Source organism: Mixophyes fleayi, chromosome 1, assembly GCF_038048845.1.
Source record: "Mixophyes fleayi isolate aMixFle1 chromosome 1, aMixFle1.hap1, whole genome shotgun sequence".
Classification (NCBI taxonomy): Eukaryota; Metazoa; Chordata; class Amphibia; order Anura; family Limnodynastidae; genus Mixophyes; species Mixophyes fleayi.
In genome coordinates, this window is record NC_134402.1 from 323,744,308 (window position 1) to 323,759,065 (window position 14,758).

General features: G+C 39.6%; 2 protein-coding genes across 7 annotated transcripts in view; one reads left to right on the plus strand and one right to left on the minus strand.

Annotated features, from left to right (window-relative positions):
• The window catches only part of DAO (D-amino acid oxidase), a 52,843-nt gene extending 41,048 nt beyond the window's left edge, over nucleotides 1-11,795 (plus strand). For all 6 annotated transcript variants that reach the window (XM_075214160.1, XM_075214124.1, XM_075214151.1 and 3 more), the window contains exons 4-11: nucleotides 3,903-3,979; nucleotides 5,234-5,299; nucleotides 6,485-6,539; nucleotides 6,640-6,744; nucleotides 7,767-7,849; nucleotides 8,019-8,136; nucleotides 8,820-8,918; nucleotides 10,582-11,795. In XM_075214160.1, the coding sequence (XP_075070261.1) occupies nucleotides 3,903-3,979; nucleotides 5,234-5,299; nucleotides 6,485-6,539; nucleotides 6,640-6,744; nucleotides 7,767-7,849; nucleotides 8,019-8,136; nucleotides 8,820-8,918; nucleotides 10,582-10,710 (732 nt within the window). In that variant the 3' untranslated portion in view covers nucleotides 10,711-11,795. The remainder of the gene's footprint in view (nucleotides 1-3,902; nucleotides 3,980-5,233; nucleotides 5,300-6,484; nucleotides 6,540-6,639; nucleotides 6,745-7,766; nucleotides 7,850-8,018; nucleotides 8,137-8,819; nucleotides 8,919-10,581) is intronic.
• A 615-nt stretch (nucleotides 11,796-12,410) lies between these two features.
• Nucleotides 12,411-14,758, minus strand: part of SVOP (SV2 related protein) — a 51,575-nt gene continuing 49,227 nt past the window's right edge. Inside the window, exon 16 of the mRNA XM_075214100.1 lies at nucleotides 12,411-14,721. Within this exon, the coding sequence (XP_075070201.1) occupies nucleotides 14,515-14,721 (207 nt within the window). The 3' untranslated portion in view covers nucleotides 12,411-14,514. The remainder of the gene's footprint in view (nucleotides 14,722-14,758) is intronic.

Consider the following 14,758-nt stretch of genomic DNA (forward strand, 5'->3'; position numbering starts at 1 on the left):
TAATGGCTTTTTTAGATGTTGTTTGCCAAATTCTAATCTGGTCTTCCTGTTTTTTGTGGCTCACCAATGGTTTACATCTTGTGGTGAACCCTCTATATTCACTCTTGTAAAGTCTTCTCTTGATTGTTGACTGACACATATACACCTACCTCCTGGAGAGTGTTCTTGATTTGGCCAACTGTCGTGAAGGTGTTTTTCTTCGCTAGGGAAAAAATTCTTCTGTCATCCACCACAGTTGTTTTCCGTGGTCTTTCGGGTCTTTTGGTGTTGCTGAGCTCTCCGGTGCGTTCTTTCTTTTTAAGAATGTTCCACACAGTTGATTTGGCCACACCTAATGTTTCTGCTATCTCTCTGATGGGTTTGTTTTGATTTTTCAGCCTAATGATGGCTTGCTTCACTGATAGTGACAGCTCTTTGGATCTCATATTGAGAGTCGACAGCAACAGATTCCAAATGCAAATGTCACACCTAGAATCAACTCCAGACCTTTTACCTGCTTAATTGATGATGAAATAATGAAGGAATAGCCCACACATATCCATGAAATAGCTTTTAAGTCAATTGTCCCATTACTTTTGTTCCCTTAAAAAGTGGGAGGCACATATAGAAACCGTTGTAATTCCTGTACTGTTCACCTGATTTGGATGTAAATACCCTCAAATTAAAGCTGAAAGTCTGCAGTTAAAGCACATCTTGTTCGTTTCAATTCAAATCCATTGTGGTGGTGTATAGAGCCAAAAATATGATAATTGTATCGATGTCCCAATATTTATGAACTTGACTGTATGTTAACTATATTTTAAATTCTACACATTAGTTGCAATTCACTTTGTTTTAAAACATAGAGATATTTTATTTATGATTCTCGTCCTATTTACTGCTGTATTTTAATATTGGTGTCATAGTATAATGATTCCTATATTATCTGTTTCAGTAGAGGTCACAACACCCAACACAATATTGCCTTTTTCATACCACTTAGTGGGAAGAAATGTTGGGGTTGCATGCTAGATGTACCAGCTCTCTGGGAATAGTTGAGAGAGAGAGAGAGAGAGAGAGAGAGAGAGCAGTATTAGAGAGTCAGGTATCAAGAGCAGAGAAGACAGCAGAATCCTTTAAACAAGCCAAGGGTCAGAGCAGGTAGAGATATGACAGGAAATCCGTTTAACAAAGCCAAGAATCAGGACTGAAGAAGACAGCAATTCCTATAAACAATCCGGGTCAAACACTGATAGCAGAACAGGTCAGGATACAGGGCACATTAGGTGAAGCAGGAACTATCACCATCATTGGTATACTGCCAGGAAGAGGTTTATAAAGGCAGCAGCACCAATCAGAACTGCAGGATGAATAGCTGCTTGAGTGTGGTAGGTGATTGCACACCTAAGGCTGCCAGACTGAGAGCTGAATGAAACTTATAACTATTTGCCTAGCAACCAGCTGAATCAGTGAACTGCAGGAATGATCCTACACAGAGTAGTAGCAGTAATTGCACAGATGATAGATCAAATAAACAGGAGAGCTCCTATTTCTTAACACCTGGATACTCTGTATCCATCCTCTTCTCTGCACTCCTGCTTCTATTACTGTAGGGAAGGCATGAGAAAAAGGCACAGAACAAAAGAGGAATGGGTAAGGGGAAAAGAGAAAGAGAGCAGAGAGTGGATATTGATGTTCCCATCTACTGACATGAGAGAGAATGCTTGAGGATTATAAAGACACAGGTGGAGAATATTAATACGCTACGGTGCACTAGTGTGGACAATTTCCAGATAATCGTAGCAAGTCCTCAAAAAGTGGGGTGACCATAGGATCTGAGGCTGCCAATTTCTTGTGGTAGCTTGGAGACCTAAACCCAAAACACTAGATGTAAAAATTAAAAGTTGGAAACCTAACCACGGTTGATCAGTTTTCTATTCCTTCATGCTTTACCCATATTGAAATATTGCTTACTACTTAGTCTACTTATTTAAGTTTAGTTTATTGTGAAATCTACAGACCTGAGTCATTAAGGAGAGCAAGGCAAAAAAAAAGAGTAAATTTTATCCTGGACAAACCATGTTACAATGCAAGGGGTGCAGCCAGGACATCATTTCTTATATTCTCATCCCGGTCGTCACCATTACAACGGCTGGGATGCTCTGCATTCTCTGCTGCGACCCGGGCAGCCGGGCCCTTGCGCTTTACAGGTTAATTAATTACAGCCTGGGGCTAATTTGGGCAACATAAATAGCACCACTCTTATTGGTGCATGTCCATATTTGAGGCTGGGAGGGCTTTGCCTCCCTGCAGGATATAGCGTTCCTGTGCTGCAGGAAGTGCTAACCAGCTTCCCTGTTCCTGTGAATATCCTGCTATTCCTGATCTGAACTGATCTCCTGTTGTGACCTTTGGCTTTTCCTTGGACCTTGCTAGAACTCCTGTGCCCTTGACCTCTGCCTGTATCTTGGTTTTTCACGTTTGTAGCCTGTCCTGACCTTTTTCTTGGTATTCCTGCTCGCTAAGGAGCCACAGCCTTTTGCCTGTCTCTGATACCCATCTCCAGTTTTCTGGTTTCCTCCATCTTGCACTATGGTTAGTTTGTGATAAGCTTCTACTACTATAGAATTAAGTCCAGAGTATCTCCGAACAAACCAGTTCTACGGGAAAGACGGCTACTATAGGTGAATATCTCTACCAGTCTGGTTCTAGAAGCTTATCTAAACGAGCTGTTAGTCATAATAAAGGGGTACAAATTAGTTTATTATTTTGCATGTAAGGAAAACACTAGCTGCTTTTTCATGCAGCACAAAAATACATATAGCTTTATTTTTACACTGAAATTTAAAGATGATCCAGGACATGCTCTCCCCCAACTATAAATCTGTTCCCACATTTTTAATATACCTCCCCCCTCCAATGCATCATGGTTTTGCCAAGGAGCAAAATTACACCTTTTTTTTGTTTTTTTTGCTTTGCTCTCATTAACAACTCAGGCCCTATAGGTTAAAGAGAAACATGCTTTGTTTACTTTACTAGTCTTTAAGATTGATTTTCTGTCCATCAGCTGGTAACCAGCTTTGGGTCCTTAATGCGTATGGGAAGGGGGGATTGGTCTGTGGGCCAACACTAAATCTCGTAAATAGGGTCCTTTCTGTGCATCATTGCAGTGCAGCACTGTTTTGTGTGTGTTTCCTCCGGGTGCTCCGGTTTCCTCCCACACTCCTAAAGCATACTGGAAGGTTAATTGGCTGCTAACAAAAATTGACCCTAGTCTGTCTGTGTGTGTGGTTAGGGAATGTAGACTGTAAGCTCCAATGGGGCAGGGGCTGATGTAAGTGAGTTCTCTGTACAGCGCTGCGGAATTAGTGGCGCTATATAAATAAATGGTGATGATGATGTGTGTACAGATGTGCCCAAGTGAATATAGAAGAGCACACCCTTATTCTGGTTCCTGAACTGCTTCCTTCCAAATGCTTTGTGGGACATTTTGCTGGACTGATTGTCTGTCATAGGAATGCTAAAATCAACTAATATTAAACGGTCACTTTAAAGTTGTGCCTGGGATGAACATTTGAGCCCCACCTTTACTATTTAATTCTTTCCATTTTTTTCCTCCTACAATAATGTTCATTGGAGCCAAATGTTCTAAATAATTCACAAGAGCAAGGAAACAAGGAGACTCTCTTTACTTCATAGTCACATTTGTATATTTTGATGTTTTTATTACATTAGTTGATGCATACGTATAAATGTGCTTTCCTATGTAAAATGTAGTACGTGAATGGTCTCCTGATTTTTCCATTTATTTCCCAATTGCAACAACTTTGGAGGAATTATGTAACTTGATTTCAAAATACATTAAACACCAATGATTCATTCAGCCCAGGTTGCTTAGTATAATTGTGGTTCATGTTTTCCAGGATCCCTCGTGGAGTAATGATGTCCTTGGATTTCGGCACCTGACGCCAAGAGAGTTAGAATTATTTCCTGGATACAGGTTTGTTTGTGACATTTAAAAAAAACCCCACCTGTCTGCCTAGGAGTGTTGTGTTCCATTATCGCACCATGGGGTATATTTACTAAAGTGCAGGTTTGAAAAAGTGGAGATGTTGCCTATAGCAGCCAATCAGATTCTAGCTGCCATTATGTAGAATATACTAAATAAATTACAGCTAGAATCTGATTAGTTGCTATAAGCAACGCTCCACTTTTCCAAACCCGCAGTTTAGTAAATATACCCCCATATCACATGAGCTATGCCTGTTTTATACCTGCTGTTACCAAACTGATATTGCGGTAATGTTGGTATTCACCAGATTAGTGGACACCTGAACATATAACCACATTTTGTGATTATTTTGTTTTATTTCCTGTAGGATCTGGATACATCATGTAGCATACTCTCCAACCCATGTCATTTACACTTAGGGGGTTGTAAACTCCCAGCAGAATAACTACATTTATTGCAATGTAGTTGAAGATTATTTACCACTTTTAATCCTGTGCCTCTGTTATTATTATTTATTATTATTATTATTATTATTATTATTATTATTATTATTTTTATATAGTACCACTTTATTGCATTGCACTTTACAGGTAACATTTTTATCAGTCCCTTCCCCATTGGAGCTTACAGTCTTAAAGCCTTAATTCTCTAACACACACACACACACACCCAAACACTTATTTTGGGTTATATTCCAAATGCAGTTGTTTTATGTCCAGCTTAATGTTATTATGCATGAAGAGCAACAACACAACAGTAAAAAGCTAAACAATCAAAACTTACCAAGCTATAATCAAATAAATAGGAATAGGTAGGAGGAGAGAAAGACAGAGAGATTTTAACTTACCAGAGTGTGATGCTTCAGCCGTAAGTTCCGCCGTGGAACGCATGTGCGTTCCACTGACAGGAACGCAAATGCCGAACTTCCTGTCATGCGTTCCACGGCGGAACTTAACGGCTGAAGCATCACACCCTGGTAAGTTAAAATCTCTCTCTCCCTCTCCCTTAATCGGAACTTAAGGGCTGAAGGCAGGTAGCGGGCGGCTGCTGCGCCCCCTTGGCTTTGTGCCCTGGGCGATGGCACCGCCCGCACCAACCTCGTTACGGCACTGCAGTGGTGCTACATAAATAAATGATGATGATGATGGGACGATATGAAATGTTTGGAAGGATCTCTAGATTTAGACATTAGGGCAACAGATATTTCAGAGATGTGTAACCATATATATTGTATTATTGCAGCTTTGGCTGGTTTAACACCGCACTGATGATTGAGGGGAAGAATTATTTACCTTGGCTGACTAACAAGTGAGTTCCCACCATTAAGTATGTTGTTTGTGATATCGCTTTTTGTGAAAGTGAGTGTTATATATAATTATAGTTTGGTGAATCAGACAGCACAAGCAAGCAAAGGAGGATCATATGTGCCTAGAATTGAATAGGCACCAGAGATCTGGGGTCTACATATTATTATCAATAGTAGTAGTATTCTATTATAATTAGTATTAGCATGGCCACCAGAGATCCCAGGTGTCCATTGTATTGCCGCCAGAGATCCCAGGTGTACATTGTATTGCCGCCAGAGATCCCAGGTGTGCATTGTATTGCCGCCAGAGATCCCAGGTGTGCATTGTATTGCCGCCAGAGATCCCAGGTGTGCATTGTATTGCCGCCAGAGATCCCAGGTGTGCATTGTATTGCCGCCAGAGATCCCAGGTGTGCATTGTATTGCCGCCAGAGATCCCAGGTGTGCATTGTATTGCCGCCAGAGATCCCAGGTGTGCATTGTATTGCCGCCAGAGATCCCAGGTGTCCATTGTATTGCCGCCAGAGATCCCAGGTGTCCATTGTATTGCCGCCAGAGATCCCAGGTGTCCATTGTATTGCCGCCAGAGATCCCAGGTGTACATTGTATTGCCGCCAGAGATCCCAGGTGTACATTGTATTGCCGCCAGAGATCCCAGGTGTACATTGTATTGCCATGATGGATTTAGAGATTTCAATAGCCATGAAATATATGAAGTCTGCATTGTAAAGTCAGCAGAGATATGGTAGTCTAGATTATATAGTGGTCGCCAGAATGCACTATGTGTTGCATATTAGTCCCTAGAATGCTTTATATATTATAGATCAAGTCACTAAAGTATTGTCTATATTGTATATGGGTCACCAAGATACTCTTTTTGTATTGTATATATTTTACATGAATTTGCTCTGTATTGTATAGTGATCAGTAAACTGCTCTCTGTATTATATATTAGTCACTAGAATACTGGTCAGATGGAGATGTGCTGTATTTCAAAATAATAATTTGTCATACACTACATTGGCTGTTTTAAAGTAGACAGCCCATGGGATGGAACACTTTGCGTTCTGCAAATGTTTGATTTTCATTATCCCTGATTAATGTATCTGCAGAATAAAAGTAAAATATGAGAATATTTAATGCAGAAGTCGGTCATAACTCAATCTTTCCTGAATTATTCTTTTCAGACTGTTAGAGCGAGGGGTCACATTTATCCATAAGAAGGTTGACTGTTTTGGTGAAGTAAGTCCGTTTCTCATTCACATTCTGTATGTGTAATTCAGAACTGCACTTTCATCAGCAAGATGAAGTCCTCACTAATCCACCTGCCCTGCATCCACAGCTGGCTGCACAAGGGGCCGATGTCATCATTAATTGTACAGGGATGCGGTCAGGGCAACTGCAGCCTGATCCAGAATTAAAACCAGGACGAGGACAGATTGTGAAGGTATGTGGGACTTATTGGGGAACGCCTTAGCCATTCTCCATTCTTTTTACTGTCAATCTTTCAGCTTTTTATTTTACTATCAGCTAAGTGCATGTTTCTCTGCTACATAGGTCACCATGATACTAACTTTGCATTGTATAGGAAGTGTCCAAACTGAATTTTTGTGTAGTTCACGTCTTCCTTCATCCGTACCGTGACACTAGTGTTTTCAAAACCTATCCTGCCTTTAACAATACGTACCACTAAGCCCGCAAAACATCCTAGCATATAACCACATCTACACTGTCCTGGCCTCCATCCAGGTGTAATGTACACTTCACAAATAGTTTTTTTAGTCTAATTGGATGGAAAAGAGAATTGAAAACTTTGAGGTGTGGAGTCATTGAATGTACCATTGCCCTCTGGCTATCTCAGTAAGATTTGGTGTAACTGCTCATACTATCTGAGGTTTGTAGATACAACTCTGAGTTTGTGTACATCTGTTCCTCTAATTTAGTATGCTTCAACCTCTTAATTCATTATTTTCGTATGTTCATTTTAGTTGTATTCATTTGCTTGTCATCTATGCTGCTGTCTTTTATGCTTTTCAATGTTAAGTTATTTAAAGGCATTAACGCCACCTGAAAATGTAGCTTGAGGTTTAATTATGGGACCTAAAATAAAATACAAAGTTATACATATCAGAGCTTGATGGATCCTGTGATCGAACAGTTTGAGCAGACAAGCCTCCGATCTATGCAAAGTTCACAGGAGAGTTGCTGGAAGCTTTTAAAAAAAAATCACATTGCACACGTGCTCTGAAATATACCATATCTTAAAATTGGATGTATTTGAAAACAAATCTCTGCCAAGTGAATATCATCATTGCATACATTCTGTAATGCATTAAGGCAGTGGTGATTTGTGCCTTACTTTTCTTGTGTGACATACATTATTACCTGAAATATAAAGAAACCGTAATTAACTGTTTCTGATCCTCTGGAAAAATATAAGCGTATAGTATAACTGTTTTATGTTTTTAGGTAATTGCTCCTTGGATGAAACACTTTATTGTGACGCATGATCTTAAGACAGGAGTATATACCACGCCATATATCATTCCAGGGTAAGTACAGTAGGTCAAGAAACTAAAGCCAGAATGCTTACTATTGCATGCATTACTAAATATATGTTAAATTGATGTTACATAAGTTAATTTCTACATTATTGACATAATGAAAGCTTTATAGTGTGCTCCCTATGGACAAGAACTCTGCATGTCTTTGTCTGTGCAGGTCTCAGATGGTCACTCTAGGAGGAATTTATCAACTAGGAAACTGGAGTGAAGATGATGTGTCTAGTGATCATAAATGGGTTTGGGAAAACTGTTGTAAGCTGGTTCCTAGCCTTAAGGTGAGAGAAACTGACAACTTGACCAGGTCCGTTCTGTAATTCATCAGCCATGTTTGCATCACATATAACGTGCCACAGAGCAAAAGCCACTATAGTACATTGTTAAAAAAGTTGTGTAAATTAGTATATATTTCCATAATGGAGGTTGTTATAACATATTGAAACACACACGCAGGGAGGAGACGGACACACTCATACAGGGTAAGAGAGGGAGGGGGGAACGGATCATACCATTTGTGACTGCAAATCTAATGTACACATGCTCTGCAAATAGTAGCAGAAGAATGGAAGCTTAATTGCAGTGGGGAGAAGAAGTGTCAGTATGCCATATCGGCACATACCGCTTCACTTCGAGCACTGATCATTGCCAATAATAAGTTACAGATTTTTAACATTAAGTTGTAAAGAATCATCGTGTGTGGACTTGCTCTGATAATAGTATACCTTCATAAAACATGACTATACCTTCATAAAACATGACTTTCTCTGACAGTAGATAGGTTAATTAACATAATAATTGCAGCATTCATTATGTTACTCATATATAAAAGAAGTGCTAATGTTCTAGTTATTGCTAAGAGGAAGCAGAAGCTTTTGCTTATTTTGCATAGCTTCTAAGTCGCAGACCTGAGTATCAATTGATAATTGGTGAATGCACTAAGCTCTTTTTTCACCTTTTGCAGAATGCAAAGATTGTCCATGATTGGACAGGACTGAGGCCAGCACGCAGTAAAGTCAGGCTGGAAAGAGAGCCCTTTGTTTCTGGATCTGCTAAGAGTGAGGTAAGTACATTTTATTTATATCCATTGCACCTTGGTGAATAAAGCATTAGCTTTAAATTCACTATATCATGTACATAAATCATCCTCTCCCTGTTCATATTTAGACTCATTTAGGTGGACACGTGCCCAAAACTTATGTAGGCAAAAGATGCACATTAATGTGTATTTGTGTGCATACTGTAACAAGCCGGGGCGATCCGCGACCCGCTTCCTCCAGCTGCATCTTGGCTCTCATAGCAACAGCCGGGACATCACTTCCCCTCTCTTAAGGACGCTTTTTATTAAGCACCACATCCCAGCAACGTTGGGCGCGCGAGCATCAAGTGTATAATAAAGCCTGTAGGCTAATTACTTGTATTTATTAATTAGGCAGCCCTGCGGTGTATTATTGGGCACTTCTCTGATTGGCTGCTTGCTGTATTTAAGACAGGGAGGACTTCGCCTCCCTGCCGGTTATAGCGTCTCTTTGAGGAATTGCTGACCTGCTGTGTTTTTGTGTTTTGTGTATTCTGCTAAATACTCTGGATTGACCTATCGTTGTGACCCCTTGCTTGTTATTTGGACCTTGCCTGATTTCTATTGCCCTGACCTCTAGACCTGTTTCTTGGATTTTCCTGTTTGCTGCCAGCCCTGACCTCATTGCCTGTCCCGATCTATCCCATCTGCTATGGACTCCCTGACCTCGGCCTGCCTTCTGAGCCTTCTGACTACCTGCTACCGTCTGGTTTCTTCCACCTACTCTTCCGCTGTGGAATTGTTCATAAACTTGCACTATATTAGAGTTATATACCTGGGGGCAGCCAAGTACGTATAAGCATGTCAAGCTCTACGGGGAAGGCAGCTGCTATAGACAAAGTCCTCTACCACTAGTTCTGCAAGTTCAAGACAAGAGCCATTCGTTTAAAACATATATGTCCAGCCAGAAGGATCTCCGGATGCAGCCAGCTCCAAGACAGTAGCTTTTACACCAGGTGCGCCTTCGGCCTTACAGGCGTACCTTACACCCCACTATAGTGCAGATATTGCTTAGAGATGTGGCTTGGTGGTGTTTTTGTAAATGCTGAATGATGTTACCCTATTTGGATACACTATAACAATGTCATAAAGGGCCTAATGTCAATGTCATTAAGGAGAGCAAGGCAAAAAAAAGGAGTACATTTGATCATGATCAAACTATGTTTTGTCACGTAGCACAGAAATACTTGATAGCTTTATTTTAAAGTTGATCTAGGACATGGCCAACCTCAACTATAAATCTGTCCCCACATTTTAAATTTACCTCCCCCCTATAATGCAACATGGTTTTGCCAAGGTACAAGTTAAATTAGCCTCTTTGTCTCTCATTTGTACTTACCACAGCACTCAATTTAATTAAAATGTGTGTATTTGTCTCCTAAACTTATAAAACTGTAATATACACCATGTATATGTTTGATTTTATAGTGCTTTGTACTACTTGTGGCACTTTAGAGTAACTGGTGTTTACATTAACTTATAGAAGTCTAAGATCAATAGATGTATCTACATATTTGTACATAGTTGAAAAGCCATTGCTCTATCTATATAATGACTTTTTTTCTCTTGGCTATTCATATATAGTGAGCAGTAATGGGTTAAATGGGTACCTGTAAAGAAAATTAAATATCCATATTCTCTTTTACAGCTCATTCATAACTATGGCCATGGTGGATATGGCCTCACCATCCATTGGGGGTGTGCAATGGAGGCAGCCAAGATATTTGGGCAAATCGTTGAAGAAAAGAAACGCAGACATCCTAAGTCATCTCTGTGATAATGATCAATACGTAGAAATTTTATAATAACTTTATGAACACTAAATATCAGTCAGATATATGATTATATTGAAGAATTTCATTATAGGGAAAGATGTAATCCTTGTGTGAATTACGAGAAAGTATATAATCAGTACGTCCAATAGCAGCAGCACAAATTCAGACGGCTGGAAAACCTAGTAGTCCAACCTAACTGATAACTGGAATTAACATCTGGTACCCAAATATCTCTTTATCTACAGAACCATCTGATACCTTCAAACAGCAGAACTGAGACCAAATTAACAAACTAATAATAAAGAAATTGTGTATTGTAAAGGTAGATGTCTTCATACTTTGAACTTTAGATGTAATATGCCATCTCCAATTACAGGATCACTGTCTAACGTTCTGTGCAGAAATGAGTGATGCCCCCTGGGAGCATAGGAACAATGTCTTATAAAATGTCATTTCCCGGGATGATAGACAGCTTGGTAGCTTCTAAAGCATCTGATACCCATTAAATACCTAGTCCTCTGGGGCAGTGGTGGGCAATGTGCTGGACATTATGGGCCTTGTATGTGGCTACCCTGCCCCAAACCTACACATGAAAATAGGAATAAACTGAATGTAACCATGTTTCTGCCCTTTTTACTCTCACACAGTTAGCACTGATACCGGAGTTATACCTCTAAATGTATCCCTTACTATTGGGATATCTAATGTATGTACTTTATTATAGGTTTGTGTAGGCTATAATCAATGTTATATATACATTAAGATATCCATAGTATTTTTCTCAACATCACTGAGCCCCAATTTTTTAAATGTATTATTTAGTGCAATAACACTACATCATCTTATTACATCATCATTGGATTATCTTGTTAGACTCAGGGACTGCAGAAGGAATTTGTTTATGTAACCATGGTTACACTGGATGCAGTAGTGTCTTTGGCCTTGTTAGCACAGTGTTCTATATAGATACCCGGGGCAGCAGGTCATGCTTTGATTGGGTCCATGTGACATAAGATCATCTTCATACAGCTTATGCCTCACAACTAAATGCATTGTTAATATGATTAAATACTGCCTAAACCAAGTACATACTGCCTATTACCTTTTATTTTATTGTTTGATAAACCACAGATCTTCCTGGTAAATATGATCATATAAGACAACTTGCATATGAAGTTAACGTTAGGACAGCTAAATTAAGAACTTAGAAATTCTGGTTATTGTATGGTATGAGCCTAAAGAATTCACCATTGCTTCATATCCCTAATAATTAAAAAGTGATGCCATAGACTGTATGCATGTGAGCTACATTTTATATACTCTGCTTGCTAGGAGCCCTTTAAAGTGGACCTGTCACCCACACACAGTGGGAGAAAGACATTTTTGGGCTAAAACAAAATGCACAAGACTGAGCCTTTGAAACGGTCACATAAGTAATACTGTATTATTTGTATATTATATAGACAATGTATATTGTCGGTGATCTTTAAGAACCAGAGCTATAAAACACCAAGCAACAGTACATATTATATTGTTGACTATGCAATATTCTACATCAACAACCCGAGTGTAATGTTATTCATGTACATATAGTCCTCTTCTTCTGATATCCGGATTCCCACAGGCACCAGATAAATATATGAAGAAGCCTCTAAAATACACTATTTCTAATAACGTAAAAGCACTACAAAACACCACCCTGTTTAATGTAAAAAATTTATTCAACATAAAATATTCAACTTACAGTAAATTCAAAGTCAACAAGGCATTGTGGACAAGAGGAGATCATACAACAAGCTTCTTACACCAAGACGTTTAAACATTGAAATGCATTCGTCAAAAGTCTACATTCAAACACACAAACATTCACTTTTCTGTTTGCTCTGTTGCAACTGCTGACATACCTACAGTGGCAAGCAGAGACGAGCAATGATTCACACCCGGGTTTCAGGCTAACCTGGGCTAGACCATTAGTATGAAGCTTATCTGGAAATTGCATGGTATGATCCGTTTTCCCTTTAGAGGCAATGTTATTATGTTCCCTACTACAGCTCGTGCACCTCAGTACTGAAGAGGCTTGAGAATCTATAAATAGTCATTGCACAAACATTGTCATCCTTATCTGAAAATGTTGCTTGGTCACAAATCATTATTTGATCATTTATAGCTGGCGAAACCAACAGGGAAACTATTTAATGGCACTAGATTCATCCAAATTAGAAAACAATTATTCTTGATGGGGTCCCCAGTCAGTACATTCAATGCACTCCTTAGTACATATCAAGCATAGGCTTAAAAATTGACAGCAAGTGAGGACTGTATCAAAAATCATTGCAAGTTAATGACCTGAGGCCAGATGGCCCAAGCCTGGGGAAAAAAATGGTACATATTAGTTATAACCTACAGCTATAGGTGACAGAACAATATATGCTCATGCCATTTACAACTTTAGATTGAAATAGATATCATGTAAATTGACATTGGGTGTGTATATTTAGGGCCTAATTCATCAAGGTGCATATCTGCCGATTTTGTGCGTATCATCCGCAACATTACTCTGCACATGCCCAGAACAGGCTTATATGCCACAGATTGCAGCCATGTTCAATTCATCTTCGAGCGCAAAGGGCACTTACTACAGCCTACAATTTCAGAGAGGGAACAGGGCAGGGAAGGGGCGATTGTCCGTAGTCAATGTACAGTAACAGCGTGACAATAGCGAGCGCACATTTAGCAGAGTCTGATCCAAGCTCTGGGCATGTCAAAAGTACTTGTTCAGCTGTATCTCTTGATCAGGGAATTTTGGATAGTCAAGTGCCTTTTACTAATGATGACAGTCTTGTATGCATGTTATAACAGGTGTATACAATCAGTAGCAGCAACAGTAAACATGTATTTTTATGTACAGTAGACATTCATAACAGCCAATAAATGTATTGCAGGTCATTAATGCCTATATTACCAGGTGACGTTAAGTCAGTATTTTTTTTCTGTGCGTTCTCTTGCGAATTTCTATTCCACATAGGTATTGGACGTATCCTGCAGTGTCCGGTCTAGTATAGCAGAGCAGACCTACACCCGTATTCATCAGCGCACATATTGGCAGATACTTTCCTTGCTGAATTTGGATGTGCTCAAATTACATGCGGTCTAAAGCAAGCGCATATTGCGCTCGGTATGCGGGCCTTGATGAATCAGGCCCAGTGTTTTGCAGTTAAGTAAAGAGACAAACTAGTGCACACTATGTGTGTAGGCCTTAAATGCTGCCAAATTCTAGGTTTACCAAAGTATTTTATAACCTATAAATAGTCCCCGGAGAGAGATCATGATACTTATTTGTTAGTTGCATGGAAAATATCTTTTTTGGTCTCTAAATTAATTTATTAGTAGCTACATTAGCAATGCTCAACATCTAGCAGCATTTCATGATTCGCAGCTCTCTGGGTTACGCAGGACCTTACGTGTAGACCTCAAAGACATCAGCAGCATCCAGAAGCAATGACACATCCAAAGTCATTTTCAAAGTAGAATTTCACATCCTGCACTGACATCTGCTTTTGTTGTTAGCGCTAAAATACAACTTATAAGTTTTTTTCCCCAAATTAATTCTAGATGGTGTTTAATACAGTCCATTTCTTTTCCTGTGGCATCGGTGTAGCACATTTCTCAACCCTCTAAAAACACCTTTACTCTATTACAATAGTAGTGCTGCCTTTTTTGTAAGCAGTTGTCCATTTGTTTTCATTCATGTTATGGTATATGTGAGACTGAAAGGCTATGTGTGTGCACTGGATAATGTGAGGGGGTCACTCTTGGGAGCCGGAGTTTGAAGGAGTCACTCCAGAGGTGTGCGCCACTCTTCCCACCATCTCCTGACCCCATTCTCTGTGGCTGGACTCCTGCAGACCACGACCTTTGGTTTCAATGGGGAGGAAACAAGAAGCCAGCGCTGCCAGTAGACAACAACCACTGTATACCAGCACTGTGAGATATATAGACGACTCGAGCATCACCTGGAAATATGGAAAAAAAGTTTTATGAATGGCAAGT